Source organism: Populus euphratica, unplaced genomic scaffold (genome assembly GCF_000495115.2).
Source record: "Populus euphratica unplaced genomic scaffold, PopEup_1.0 scaffold36.1, whole genome shotgun sequence".
Classification (NCBI taxonomy): domain Eukaryota; kingdom Viridiplantae; phylum Streptophyta; class Magnoliopsida; order Malpighiales; family Salicaceae; genus Populus; species Populus euphratica.
Window position 1 is genome coordinate 430,567 of NW_011499908.1, and position 14,129 is coordinate 444,695.

Here is a 14,129-nt window from a genome sequence, read left to right on the forward strand (position 1 = left end):
TCACTTTATTTTGATGATGACTATAACTTAGTCCTTATATTTGAAACATTATATTTTAATCCCTCAACTCCCGTTGACTGTTGTCTTGTTTAAACATACGAATTAATTTGTCTGATTCAAACATCGAAATACCACCGGATCCCACAGAGGAGTTTGATTTCATTGCATTAGACCAAACTGTGTGGTTGGAGTGGAGAGATGTCCACCACAACAAGATTGGCTTCCATCGCTCTTTTATGGATTCTCGTTCTCTTTGGAACTCTAGCTTTTATCCAGGTTAGGTCACGCACTCTCTCTCCCTCTCTCAACCTTTCTGTTTGTTTCTCAATCCAGGTCTCTCTCTCTCTCTTTTATTTTTTTCCAAACAAAAGAAAGTTTTTTCTTAATTGTTGGGTTATGTTACGTAATGGGTGTATATTTGTGATTCCTGCTGCCTTAATTTCTTTTCTTTTTTTAATCAGAATCGATTAAGCAATGCTGCGGTCTCATCAGATCCTAAACTTGTTAATAACGAACTCGGTCAGGTAAATCGAAGAAAGAGATATACTTTGATTGCTCTCTTTGGTTTGTGTAGTAACAAAAGTGTGAATTTATGATGGACAGGAAAACATGTCAGAGAGGGATTTGGATTTGGAAGGAGTTACTCACAGAGTTTACTTTGATGTCGAGATTGCTGGAAAACCCATGGGTATGTATGTGCATGTCCAAAAAAATTAAAATTATTTGCTTATGGAATTAAATTCTAAATTGGAATTGCTGTGTTTCTCATTCTATCTTATGATGATATGATGAAATTATTTAGACAACAGCATATGAAAATTATTTAAGTAATGATCAAGTCACTAAAATCTTTAACCTTGTTATCTTCCCGTTCTTTAGATGCATCATCGGACCAACCAATGTAACTATTCAGTTTCTTTTATGTCATTGATTATGAAGATGCTGAGCAAAAACGTTATCGCTCTAGTTGCATTTGTTTACACTCTTTAGATGGGATTTATTTATATCTATGACTTTCGACATTCAGGTCGTGTTGTTATGGGCCTCTTTGGAAAAACAGTTCCTAAGACCGCAGGTATGGAGCCTAAGTGCAACAGCGATGTTAATTGTTATCTCATGTTCTCCTTGAGATTTGTTATTTTGTAAACTATGCACTTACTAATTTACATGCTTGTTGTGCAGAAAACTTTCGAGCACTTTGCACGGGTAGCCAAGTAACTTCACCTGCTGATTTTTTTTTTCTAATTTCATTTTGCAACTTTATTGACCTTTTATATGCTGTGGATTACGGGATGATTGCTACTGTGGAATAGGAATTGGAAGAGTACTTAGTTGGGAGAGGAGTAATACATAGTTGGACATTTGTTATTTCACCAATCTTTATCCTGTAGGAATTATACCGTGACCTCAGTTTAACTGATTATCGTTTAAAATAGGCTTCAAGCTTTATAATTGTTTATTTTGTATGTGGTGAACCTCATTGAAGGGGAGAAAGGAATGGGAAAGAGTGGGAAGCCTCTCCATTTCAAAGGGAGCACGTTCCATAGGATTATTCCCAGCTTTATGATCCAGGGTGGTGATTTTACTCAAGGTGATGGACAAGGTGGAGAGTCGATCTATGGTGAGAAGTTTGCCGATGAGAACTTCAAGCTGAAGCACACTGGACCGGGTAAGTTGGCGCTTTATTACTGCACATTATTAGTTCTAGCCATGACAGTATCTAAAATTGTCTGTAGCAGTTGGTTTCTAGAATGAGCAAGAGAGCTGCAATGTTCAAGATGCACCATAGAATTCTAACTATCTAAATTCTTCTTTGCAAACAGGATTGCTGTCAATGGCAAATGCAGGACCAGACACCAATGGATCACAATTTTTCATCACCACTGTAGTGACTAGCTGGTAAGTGTTCCTGTCTTTGATGAGGCCTGTCCCACCATGTTCCGGGACTATAATTGCATTGCTTAAGGTTTTCAATATCCTATTCTGCTGTTGTCAAATGAAATTAAAAGATGTTCTTGGGAGACATGAATTTGTGCCAAAGACTGTCCTGTTTAATTGACCCAATGAGGTTTCTAAACTCATATGAAAGCATTTATTTTTCTTGAAAGGTTGGATGGCCACCATGTTGTGTTTGGCAAGGTGTTGTCTGGCATGGATATTATATACAAGATTGAAGCTGAAGGAAAACAGAACGGAGTGCCCAGACATAAAGTTGTGGTTTTAGACTCTGGTGAAATGCCTTTGTGACTTACCCTCGTTGCAGTTGATCAGTTTTCTTGTTCCCCTATGCAAACTCATCATAGGAATGGTGATAGATTTTGTACTCCTGTTATGTCTCAAGTAATTTCAAGTTTGCGTGTTTTAAAGCTTACACGCCCACAGTTTTATTGTCACTGTGAGCACATTGATGTGTTTAGGCGATTAACATTAAGGTTACAGCACTAATATTATGTCTCCGTGGGTTTATGAGTTCTGCCTTGGATGGTCGGGCATCATGTATAAGACAGTTGAAGAGTTCCCTTTGTCAGCAGGATGTTGCTTGACAGTTTAGATTCTTCCTTAAAATCGAGAACCTTGCAAGTGCGACAGATCGTGGACTGATCAAAGCGTCCATTCCATTTCCATCCATGTTTGGGTGCTGCTCCCCCCGAAAGGTCCGAATGCTTATTTTCATAGACCTTTCTGCGCGCCACCGTAGTTTAAAACAGCCGATAAAAAGCTTTATTATTATTATTATTGAAAGTTTACATCCATGTTAATTTTTAAAATATTTTTTATTTGAAATATATTAAAATAAATTTTTTTATTCAAAAAAAATTATTTTTAACATTAATATATTAAAAAAATTAAAAATAAAAAAATTAATTTAAAGTAAATTTTTTTTTTAATTTTTTTAAAAATATTTTTAAAATACAAAAACAAATAACTAGAAAAGAAGTTACCAGGTAATAAGAAATGTTTCACAAAATTTCAAGAAATAATATATTTTTTTTTATTTTTTAAAATTTATTCTTAAGATTGTAATATCAAAATTATTTAAAAATATTTAAAAACTAATTTGAAATTATTTAAAAATATTAAAAAACTAATTTGAAACAAAATAAAAATTAATTTTTTAAAAAGATGTTTTCTAATCACAAAAATAAACAGGATCTAAGTAAATTATCACATGCCCTTTTCTTTCCATAATCAACAATGAGGATCTTATTGCCTATGCCTAGATAAGTGTTTGTTATACTTAGATAAGTGTTTGTGTTATGTTGTGGATCAGGTAAGAAAATTTTTAACATAAAAGAAAAATGTTCATATAACATTAGTGTTTTTAAAAAAATAAAAAAAATATAATATTTGGATTATTTATTTAACTGGATTTAATCAACTTGATTAATTTAACAAAATGACTTAAAAAAGACATTGTAAATAACACAAACAAAAAAAAAAGATAAAAGTTAATGATAAAAATTATCATGTCAATATCATACTTGGAGAAAAAAGAATAAAAGCTTATTGGAGATTTATTGTTACTCCGCCATAAACACCGCTCAATCACCATAAAAGGCTTCTTGAGATGGTTTAAATGTCATTATGAAAGGTTCCATATTGACATCAAAAAAAGTTGCAAGCATTGTTAAAGTAACGATTTAAAAGACAAACTAAATATAATATAATGAGATGAACATCTCATGTTTATATTTAACTAATTAATTTAATATAGAATTTTCTAAAAAAACTAAAGTTAATAGAGAACAATAAAATAAAAAGACTCGAGATAACTTAGGTCAATATTAAAATTAATAAAAAAATCCTATAAAAAACAAATAAAAAATAACATAGTTCAATTTCCTATTAAAAAAACATCAAAGGATAAAACTGAAAAAATATAAGTTTAAAAAAAAGAGAAGGAAACCAAGCAAGCCCCAATAAATATTCTAAACTTAAGTTAATCTTTCAAACTGTAAAATTTTAAATTCGAACTTAATTAATAAATTTATTTTTCAACAAATTCAATGTCAAAGCACGAAATAGGGAAAAAAGTGATTTAAAAAGTTTTCAATGAAAAAAATTGCAATTAAAATAATAGGATTAAATTGGTAAAAAAACTTAAAAAGAATGAAATTACAAAAAAAAAATTGAAAATCATCTCATATAAAACAAATATCAACTAAAAAAAATAATGATCAAATTTTAAAGATAAAATAATTGAAGAAGGATGAAATTAAAAATAAATCAAATCCATAAATTATCATAAATAAAATAAATAATAATAAAAAATGAATTAAATATAAATATAAAGATATAACAAATTAAACGATGTTTTTAAAATTTTACAGGTCAATGCAAAAATCAAGAAGTAAAGAAGTAAAAAAATTAAAAAAAAGGATTGATGATGCCAAATCAAAAATTAATTTGGAGAACGCGTCGCGCCAAGACATGTTGAAAGTCGAGACGAATCCAACATCAACTTGGAAACCGCCGTATAACATCTCAAATACTACCCAAAAAAACATGAAAATAATCTACACAAGCTAGTCAAGTTTTTTTTTTAAATAATATCTATATTAAATCAATTATGGAAGAGCCTTAAGTAAACTTGATTGTTAAAAAAAGAAACAAAAAACTACTCACTGTCTAAAAAATTGAAAAAACGATAAAGCACATAAAGCTAGATTTTAAAAAAATTGCTTTTACAGATGATTAAATAATTTTACTGTACTAAAAAAATGAAGTAAAAACCTTCTTTGCCGCCTCACATGTCATAATGTGTCAAAGAACCATCTTACCTAAAAGTTTAAGCTGTTAGGTGAGGTTCTAAGATATGATTTATATTATTCTCTACACACCCCCTCAAGTGAAAGCCTTTTGGGCTTTAAACTTACACAGGCCCACATCACCTTGTGCTTAATTTTTTTATCAAATAAATGAGGATGATGAGATTCAAACTCAAGACCGTTTGATCATCAAGGTTTTGATACTATGTCAAAGAACCATCTCACCTAAAAGCTTAAGCTGTCAGGTGAGGTCCTAAGATATGATTTATATTATTCTCTAACATAATACACACACTAAGTAAAAACTCATAAAAAAAAATCATTTTTCAGTTTTAGATGAGTTAGGAGTAAGCCTTCACTAATAAATCATTTAATATGTATTTGGGCGGTGTTGATTAAGATTCCAGTTTCATTACCAGTTCATTAAAAACCTAACGCTCAAGAATGTTGCAAATCTTACAAGGATGCTGTAAATCTTTTCTTCATTGAAAAGGTAGTGAAACTTTCTCAATCTTTAAATTCTAGGTTTTTTTTTTTTTAAAAAAATTGAACCAGGATCCTCAAATAAAAAACTCAATTCCTATTTATTGTGTGTGTATCCGTGTGCGTGTGTATTTTTTCAAATGAAATAGAATCCTTTTGTTTTTTGTTCTTTAGATTAAAAATGAACATGAATACTGTTAAGAATTGTGCGGGTTGAGATTTTAGAGCGTGTTTGTCTACGCTGTTAGGTCTGTGTTTTATTTAAAATACAGATGCAACAATGTTTGGTAACCTAAAAAAACATAAAATATTATTCATAAATCCCACTAAATTATGCGTGTTTGAAACGCTGGAAAACGAAAGTAAGTGCTACCTACTTCTTACGACTGTACCATACTGCACTGTTTATTGAACAATGCAGCATCTCAATAGGAGCACTTTCACTTAATAGTGTTTTTTTTTTTTATATCAATGTATAGTTTTTTTTTTGAAAAATCAGTATAATTAATTAATTTCACTCACACTGTTCACGTAAATATGAATAGTAATTTTTATTTTAAAAAATTAGTTGAAGGTGAATTAAATTTATTTATACTATAATCTCAATTTTATTCTTGATAATATTTTATTTAATTTTATTGCACGCTCACAAAATTATGAAAATTGTAGTTCTTATCGGATGAATTTTGTATGTAATAGAATTGTAGATAGTTTAATAGAATAATAATTTTTTATATATAAAATATGATTTATTTCACGATAAAATAGCAATAATTAAATCTATAATAATTAAATTAAAAATCATAAATATTAATATATATTTTTAAAAATTATTTTATAACCTCAATTTCAAAAACATTCATAACTAAATATATTAAATTATTTTTTGTTCAACCTCATTTTCAACTATAGTTTTAACCAAACACATATTTTTTTCAAATCAACCTCAATTAAAAATATCTTTTATAAAATAATTTTTTTCAAACCACGACTATAATAACAACCACAAAACCAAACACACTCCTAGGCTCTCTAAATTCTAACATGATAGCCGCGGTCTCTTTGTGCACGCCTCTGTGCAAAGCCACCAGCAACTAACGAAACCACCATCCATGGCAGCCAACGAACTTTCACTTCTCCACGAGACCACACCAGCAGCCCGCTCTCTCTCTCCTGTTGGCAGCCTTTTCTTGCATCAGTTTTTAAAGAGAAACAAGGGGTTTCATTTTCTCCTGTCGGCCCATAGTCCTTTTCTAATCTTTAAATTTTCTCTTAATTTCCTATAGCATTCAAATCTCAATGTCCACCTTTTTCAAACGGAATCACGAAAGGTTCTGTTGTTTTGTTGTTCGAATTGAAAATACAATAGAAATTGGTAAGAAAAAAATTGCTGTCAAAGGGACTGGGTCAAGGGATTTAGAGATTGATTTCCGTTAAGTTCAGCCATAATAAAGGCAGACACAAAAATGTCCCCAACAAACTCAAAGAAGCCAGGTAAGCGGACAACAATTTTGGGTTTCGATCATAACGTCTAACACCATATAAGCTGTGTTCTTGAGATGGCACATTAACTGTAATTTTGATGGTTATAACTAACTCTATCATCTATATTAAGCCCTGCACGCAGCAGCAACAGAGAGCACTTTGTACAGAAAAAGAAGAAACAACATTCATATAGAAAAATTCTTTTTATTTCCTCTCTTATTTATTCCCCTCTGAATTTTTACAAGAGAGAACGTAGCCGAGGTTGCCATATTGTTGCCTTGATTGCCGACCGAGAGGGCAAGGATGCAAGGCAGTGACAAAGCAGAACTAAAATATACAGCTACGGAAATATATTTTAATGGTTATACAATAACCGCAAACCTCTCTTCAGGTGCACTTAATGTATGTAGTTATGAAGCTGTGAGCAATTCAACTACCGTCCGGAAAATTTCGAACCCCTTTCTAGATGCTACCCCATTCGTCACAAACCTATGCACAGCGATACTGCTGATTCAATTGCTCTTCCTTCTCTTCCATCGTTTGCCTCGTTTCTTCTCCGAGTTGATTGTAAGCATCCTGTACACCAATTGATCTTGGATATTCTTTCTTTTTTCTTATGCCTTACAATTACTTGAATCTTGTTAATTTATGTATTGCACGAGATGACAAATAGAGTAATTTTGTGTTGTTTTGGATGTTAGACTGGTCTACTAATGGGTCCTATGGCGCTCGGAGCAAACGCGCTTTTTTCAGAATACACTCATCCTATGAGACTAACTGGGGCGACAGAGACTTTAACAAATTTGGGAGTCATTTACTACATGTTTCTCGTGGGTTTACAGATGGACTTAACCACAATAAGAAGAATCAGTAAAGGTGCATGGGGCAATGCTTTGTTTGGAATTCTATTACCCTTAGGCATGGGAGCAGGTTTATTTCACCTACTACCTGGAAAAACCCACTTTGAGAATCCTCTTGGTGCCTGGTTTTGGTCTGTTGCCCTCACAGTCACAAGCTTCCCGGATCTTGCTCAGATCCTTTCAGACCTGAAGCTTCTACGAACAGAAGTTGGACAAATGGCCATATCCTCAGCTTTTGTTAGTGACATCGCATCTTGGAGTTTTCTTGTTGTGACAATAACAGTTAGTAATGGGAAAACCCGTGCCTTCATCCTCCCGACCCTTGCCTTCATATTATTCTGTTGGTTTGTGTTACGTCCGGTTCTTTCGCAGATTATTGACAAAGATTCCTCAAAAGGAGGCAACTACAGTGACCTTTGTATATACTCTATTCTTACTGGGGTGGTCGTTTGTGGATTCATCACAGACGCTTGTGGTTCCCACTCTATGATCGGAGCTTTTATGTTTGGACTTATTATACCTGATGGAGAGCTTGGAATGATGATTATGGAGAAACTTGAAGACTTTGTGCCAGTAATCATGCTTCCTGCCTTTTTTGTGCTCACTGGGACTAGATGCAATATTCTTGATATGTTTTACAACATTAATCCTTTCGCGGTTCTGGGAATTGTAGTCTTAGCTTGCTTAGCCAAGATTATAAGCGGTTTCTTGGTTGCCATGTACTATGGCATGCCAGTTCGTGAAGGTGTCGCCCTCGGAGTTCTCATGAACGCCAAAGGGGTTTTGGCTTTGATTATTCTTAATGTTGGTAGAGACATAAAGGTACAATCACTACTTCATCAACTTGAGTTCGTGTTGAATCACCATCACCATGTAAGATAGCATGTCATGTCTCTGACAAATAAAAATTAAAAATTAAAAATTAAAAATAGAAGCCTGCCTTGTTATCCTGGCACTGGCTTCCAACGTGATTAGTTCTTAGGTATCAAATATCTGTGTAACAAATAATAATGAAAAAGAATAGGAAACTATAATTCACCCTCAACTTGAATAGTTCGATTTTTTTTATCCTCTAATTTTCTTGCAACATGTTTTTACATACAGGCAGTGGATAACCAACCGTTTGCTATAATGGTGATGACAATTTTATTCATGACGATTCTTGTAAAACCGATCCCCCTTTGGGCTTGTAAGACTACCAAGCATTTCAGGAAATACAAACTCCGGACCTTGCAAGAAAGCAAACCTAACTCAGAACTACGAATACTTGCATGCATTCATACTACTCGCAACCTATCAGGAATACTCAACCTACTTGAACTGTCTAATTCAACCGAGAAATCACCAATTTGTGTATTTGCCGCGTGTCTAGTAGGTCTGAGTGGACGGACTAATGCCATGCTAATCGTTCACGATGAGAATCGTAATTCTAGTGGCCAAAACTACCCCCCTGCCCGTGGGAGATCAGATGCCGACCATATCATCAGCACTTTGGAGAACTACGAAAGAAGAAACCAGTCAATGTCCTTGCTGCCACTGACAGTTGTATCTCCTTACACCTCCATGCACGAGGATATCCATAACCTTGCGGAGGACAAACGCGTCACTTTCATCCTAATTCCATTTCACAAACAATCTGGTGCAGAAGGGATGCAACAAGAGAACTCTTCTATCAGACTAGTAAACCAAAATCTACTAACAAAAGCTCCATGCTCTGTGGGGATATTTATTGATCGAGGCCTCAGTTTGAAGATTTATAACGAGGGTAGCCATCGCAGAGAAAAGCTAAATTTCGCCATGTTTTATACTGGGGGACATGACGATCGTGAGGCCTTAACTTATGCTTGCAGGATGGCAGGGTCTCTGAATGTGAGTTTAAAAGTTATACGATTTCTTCCAGGTAAAGAAGCAATAGAAATGATGGATATGGAAGAGGAAGTGGAGGGTGAAAATCAAAGATTTGTTGATGATATGTACCTGAATGAGTTACGATTTATGACAATGTGCAATCCATCTGTAACTTGGGTGGATAAGTCGGTAAATAGCGGGGATGAAATTATCATCGCAGCAAAAGATCTAGCAGATGAATATGATCTATATATTGTGGGGAGGGGTCAGGGAATGATAAAGCCATTTGCTTTGGGGCTATCGGAGTGGAGTAACTGTGAAGAGCTTGGGCCACTAGGAGATGCATTATCAACATCTGACTTCGTACAACACGCATCGATTCTTGTAGTCCAACAACATTCTGTTTCAACCATGAAAAACAAGGGCATGCCGCAGCATCAAGAGAAAGCTGGACTTGAAACTTGGAAATCTCCTTTGAGTAGTCGTGACCTTCTGAACATTGTAAATCACAGAAAGAAGACAGATGAAGAGGATGATTAAATGGGAGGCTTATAGCATATCATGCAGCCAAATTCAAATGGAATAAGGTCTTATGTAGAAGTTCTGCCTACATCGATCACATTAAGTTTTTGGTTGATTGTTTTGGGCTTAAAAGAAATGGATGTACAGTTGAGCATGGATAATTTTTCTAAATCATGAAATTAAAGATAGAATGTATTGCATCAACTCAATTACCATGGCAACACGCAAATAATCAGTTTCCATGTTTAATTGCCACTGTGCGATTGCATCAACACCCCAAACAGCCTTGGCCCGGACATTTTTTTTTTAATATTTTTCTTGTGCTAGAATGCACACATCATGCATCAATCTCAAGGCAAGGACCGAGACATAACTGCAGCTTGGTTGTTTGAATTGAGAGTGTTGGCAGGGTAGCAATGAGCAACTACTCAGCTGGTTTTCTCTTCCTCCCGAGAATTGAAGCTCTCTGCAATCTGGGGCCACCCATCCGCCATTTCTTAAAGGCTGCCATGGATGATTGAGCTGCTTCATACACTAAGCATGTAGAGGTCAATGCAACATAAATGTGAGGTTGCTTTCATGCAGAGAAATGAAAGGATGTTATTGCAACATACATGTGAGGCATGAAAGCAGAAATATATGCTCAAACAAGTAAGAGAATCTCACAAGAAGTTTCTTCTCTAGTTAGGAGCGTCAGAAATTTGGAAGCTGTGGCAAATGCTGTGGTGTGTGCCTTGTGTAGGATTTCCTTATACCTGATTCCAAATGCATATGGGAGCAACAATCCAATGGTTTTATCACACCTGAGCATCATTATGAATAACCAAATTAGTCCTCATAAAGAGAAGGTAAAAAGCTTGGTGAGAATCAATTTGTTAACCGAAGGAAGGATTGCTGTTGTAAGTGCAAATTTAATGTTAATAGGCACGACAGACAACACCACTTATCAACTGTGCAGTCTTGCCACTAACAGGACAAAAACACACATTCTAATTTCATTCTAGTAGACGAAATCACAGCAATTATGCAAAGGTAAATTTGGATGTAACATTGATAAAGAGAGTGCCAAGCACGACCTTCACAACTTATAAACTCAACAACAGTACAGTTTATGTCTAAGCCTTGAGGTTCGATCAAAAGGTAAAAGGGCCCATGAACAATATAGATTGTGAAGCACCCTTTCGCAACATAGAAACTTCTCAAAGCTAAAAATGAAATCAGAACACATGGAACAAAGTTATTCATTTTCACATTTTACTTCTCCCATTGTTTCCTTTCTATGGCAAGATAAGGTCATTTAATTGTTCCCTTGACTTGAGAATGAAAACTTGATAGGATTTGCTTTTAGATTTCAGGTGCACTGACATCTGCCATCGAACAAAACCTAGATAGAACTTGGCAACCTAGAACTACTAACAGAAAACATGTCTAAGGTTAAAAAAGAATGTCATACTCATATCCCAATATTTTCTTTGAATGGAGCTAATGAAGTGGACAAGATAAACATTATTCAATCCATAAATGGTTCAGGTGGGTGGTAAAATGATATTCTCCTGTTACAGTACTGAAGATCCCTCATTCTTTTCTGGTTGTTTGCCAAACTTCTTGATCTGACATAGAAGATGCCCAAATTTGATTTGATACTTGAAACCACCGATCCACTTTTGGATTTCATGATGTGTTAGTTTGTATCTAACAAATAATTGGATTGATGTGGAATTGTCAATGTAATAAAAAGACTGACAAAATCAAAAGTTTAAGGTGTCACACAGTCAAGGTCATCAAATATTGAATGCATTGAGCTGCCTATTTCCCGCTCCAAATTGAGAAAGCACCTCTCAGTGACAATGCTTCACAGATTGGATACCATTTTAGGCAGGTAGTCTTGTGTGGCAGTCCAGCAAAAGGCACTCAAAGAACACATCACAATGGCTGTTAAATACACACATGAACGGATGGGCAGGCAAAGAGACTCACAGTGGGGCTAGCTTGCATCCAAATTCATAGAAGTAAGGGCAGCGGGATCTCAGGTCCACACATGCAGCATCTGCCTGGATTTCCAGCCTTGTTCTGGTGAGGACAACAGCAACAAAAAGACACTAGCTATGAGACATAAAAAGAACCACACAAGTAAATGGATGTTGGATGACAGCATAAATGAACCATTCTCTATACTTGTACACATTTGATGATTCTTTGGGGACTCAACTATCATACCAAGCAATTAATTTGACTAGCTCCTAGAAGTGAAATCAAGTCTCTAAAATCAAGGAGGGGAAAGCCCTCCATAGAGGACTTGAGCAGAGTTTCTTGCGATATGACTCTATGGAACTACATTTGCATTCAAGCTGCAACAACAGTAACATACATAATTTCAAGAAGAAAATTGCCAGCCTTAAGAGATACAACCAGACGTCTCAACTACAAATAGAAAGCAGCCTGTATGAAAAATGGATCTCCCACTAACTCACTTGATAATGTGAAGTAAAAAAAAGATTCAGTTTGAGCAAGTAAGCTATCTTTACTTCTGATTAAAACAGGCTGGGACGCTTATCGATACTGCTTGCCTCATGTGCAATTCGCGAGCAAGCCAGAAAGGTAGCTCTGTCTTTGAACCTTGTTCAATCTGAGTTATAATTAACACATGGAAAACAACGTGTGAGTGTCTCAAAGGAAAAAAAAAAAAAACGGTAATTTGACACATGAGTTCTCTTTCGGATGCTATTTTTACTTAAATCTTACATGTCCTTTTTCGGTGCTTTCATCGATTTTCACTCCATTTATAGCCTTTTGAAACACAACCGGGACAAACTGCAAGCCATACCACACATGCGCGGCACAGAAAATTAGTTATGTTAGAAATGGGAAATTTAGGCGTTAAAATGTAAGATCAAGATTAAATGATATTTCTCACCTCTTCCTCCGCGAGAATATCATCGATTTCATTGTAACTTGCCATTCAGTTTATCGGTTCTGTATCTTCTCTATGATTTCTCCAATACAGAAATAATTTCCGAGTACTTACACGATGCAATTACTTCCTGGCTACAAATTAAACGATGAGCAATATAATTAAAAAATACTCCATAAATAACAAGAAACCTTTTTTTTTCAATCAGCAAATAATCCTGCTTGTCAGTAACCAAAGAAAATAGAGCTGACCTCATAATTAATATTTGGAGGAGCCGTACATCCCACGTGCCATCAAAATCTAGCAGTTTCCCGGACAATTTATAGCTTTGTTTCCGGTCAGATTAAGAAAACGAATGGAAAAAACTTCCTAGAAATTAAGAAAAGAATACCTCAATTTTATTCCGGTTTTGAAAAAGCACCAATCTGTAAATAGAAGAAAACCTAATTTGAGAAAATGCCTAATTCTATGGAAATCCTGAAATAAGGAGCGATGTGTTTGCTTCAAAGGAGAAAGGTAGAGTTATGAAGAAAATAAAATAGTTAGGAAATTCGGGGCCAGAAAAAAGATTTTCAGAGAAATTGCCTAGGAGATTTCTGCTTTCGGCTTTTATTTTCTCCTGAGAGCGCGAAGGATATGATGTACAGAGAGGAGGGAAACTTGAAAACTTTAAAATTGGGTAGGGTTTCTATGCAAGCAGGTGTAGGATATTACGGTGTTTGTCAATCAGAGGCCGTTATAGTTTTGGATCAGAGATCCCCTGAAAATAAGGGGTGTTGAATTTTAGTATCCGTGGATACCCCCACGGTTCGAGAAACTCGTCTTTTTAAACCCTACCGTTTAAAACGTATAATTGGCCGCTTTAACAAAACATAATGCCAGCACAAGCGGGTTCGCTATTGTTATTGAAGCCAATACTGTGATTATAATGCCTTGGAAATTATAAAATAATAAAATAGTATTAAGGACGTTATAAATGTAAATATTTATTAATTTGCAGTCGTTTATAAATTACTTTTTATTATTTAGGCAATATCTTTTTTATCCTTTAGAGTGACAAGTATTTTTAATAAGGATTTTTAATTATTCGTAACCATCATTATTACAAAGTAATTAGTTAAAATACAAAAAGATAATGTAATTTTCTTTAAAATTCATCTTATGTATCTATATAACAGTTCGAATGATTTACTTGATACCGGATGATTAATTAAGTTATTGAGTAATAAAATAATTTATTACGTTATAATA

General features: G+C 34.5%; 3 protein-coding genes across 8 annotated transcripts; 2 read left to right on the forward strand and 1 right to left on the reverse strand.

Moving 5' to 3' along the window:
• Positions 1 to 68: 68 nt before the first annotated feature.
• LOC105133590 (peptidyl-prolyl cis-trans isomerase CYP19-4-like) lies at positions 69 to 2,527 on the forward strand. 2 transcript variants are annotated; one of them, XM_011037644.1, is made up of 8 exons: positions 76 to 276; positions 462 to 524; positions 604 to 688; positions 1,028 to 1,075; positions 1,183 to 1,206; positions 1,487 to 1,669; positions 1,824 to 1,899; positions 2,109 to 2,527. In XM_011037644.1, the coding sequence occupies exons 1-8, from the start codon at positions 199 to 201 to the stop codon at positions 2,245 to 2,247; spliced, it is 696 nt and encodes a 231-aa protein (XP_011035946.1). In that variant the 5' UTR covers positions 76 to 198; the 3' UTR covers positions 2,248 to 2,527. The 2 variants fall into 2 exon arrangements, with proteins under 2 accessions (XP_011035947.1, XP_011035946.1); XM_011037645.1 differs by lacking the exons at positions 1,028 to 1,075; positions 1,183 to 1,206 and having other exon boundaries at positions 69 to 276.
• Positions 2,528 to 6,947: 4,420 nt separating this feature from the next.
• LOC105133688 (cation/H(+) antiporter 15-like) lies at positions 6,948 to 9,985 on the forward strand. The gene is made up of 4 exons (XM_011037775.1): positions 6,948 to 7,304; positions 7,439 to 7,879; positions 7,970 to 8,419; positions 8,702 to 9,985. Exons 1-4 carry the CDS (start codon positions 7,041 to 7,043, stop codon positions 9,983 to 9,985), a joined length of 2,439 nt encoding a protein of 812 aa, XP_011036077.1. The 5' UTR covers positions 6,948 to 7,040.
• On the reverse strand, positions 9,850 to 13,548 carry LOC105133591 (DNA replication complex GINS protein PSF3-like). 5 transcript variants are annotated; one of them, XR_843827.1, is made up of 8 exons: positions 13,130 to 13,548; positions 12,882 to 13,012; positions 12,710 to 12,778; positions 12,493 to 12,593; positions 11,945 to 12,037; positions 10,634 to 10,770; positions 10,342 to 10,501; positions 9,850 to 9,937 (listed from the first exon to the last, which is right to left on the reverse strand). XR_843827.1 is itself a non-coding variant. In XM_011037647.1 (8 exons), exons 3-8 carry the CDS (start codon positions 12,924 to 12,926, stop codon positions 10,392 to 10,394), a joined length of 555 nt encoding a protein of 184 aa, XP_011035949.1. In that variant the 5' UTR covers positions 12,927 to 13,012; positions 13,130 to 13,303; positions 13,464 to 13,544; the 3' UTR covers positions 10,011 to 10,391. The 5 variants fall into 5 exon arrangements, 4 of the variants coding, with proteins under 4 accessions (XP_011035949.1, XP_011035951.1, XP_011035950.1 ...); XM_011037647.1 differs by lacking the exon at positions 9,850 to 9,937 and having other exon boundaries at positions 10,011 to 10,501; positions 13,130 to 13,303; positions 13,464 to 13,544; XM_011037649.1 differs by lacking the exon at positions 9,850 to 9,937 and having other exon boundaries at positions 10,011 to 10,501; positions 13,270 to 13,547.
• Between the last annotated feature and the right edge of the window lie 581 nt (positions 13,549 to 14,129).

Excerpts from the sequence above, each read along its gene's own strand:
- LOC105133590 (XM_011037644.1), top strand. The coding sequence starts at position 199 with ATGTCCACCACAACAAGATTGGCTTCCATCGCTCTTTTATGGATTCTC. Across the intron at positions 689-1,027 it reads GATTGCTGGAAAACCCATGG|GTCGTGTTGTTATGGGCCTC; the intron begins GTATGTATGTGC and ends TTCGACATTCAG. Across the intron at positions 1,076-1,182 it reads AACAGTTCCTAAGACCGCAG|AAAACTTTCGAGCACTTTGC; the intron begins GTATGGAGCCTA and ends CTTGTTGTGCAG.
- LOC105133688 (XM_011037775.1), top strand. The coding sequence starts at position 7,041 with ATGCAAGGCAGTGACAAAGCAGAACTAAAATATACAGCTACGGAAATA. Across the intron at positions 7,305-7,438 it reads GTTTCTTCTCCGAGTTGATT|ACTGGTCTACTAATGGGTCC; the intron begins GTAAGCATCCTG and ends TTTGGATGTTAG. Across the intron at positions 8,420-8,701 it reads ATGTTGGTAGAGACATAAAG|GCAGTGGATAACCAACCGTT; the intron begins GTACAATCACTA and ends TTTTACATACAG.
- LOC105133591 (XM_011037649.1), bottom strand. The coding sequence starts at position 12,926 with ATGGCAAGTTACAATGAAATCGATGATATTCTCGCGGAGGAAGAG. Across the intron at positions 12,779-12,881 it reads ATATTCTCGCGGAGGAAGAG|TTTGTCCCGGTTGTGTTTCA; the intron begins GTGAGAAATATC and ends TATGGCTTGCAG. Across the intron at positions 12,594-12,709 it reads AAAGCACCGAAAAAGGACAT|ATTGAACAAGGTTCAAAGAC; the intron begins GTAAGATTTAAG and ends ATTATAACTCAG.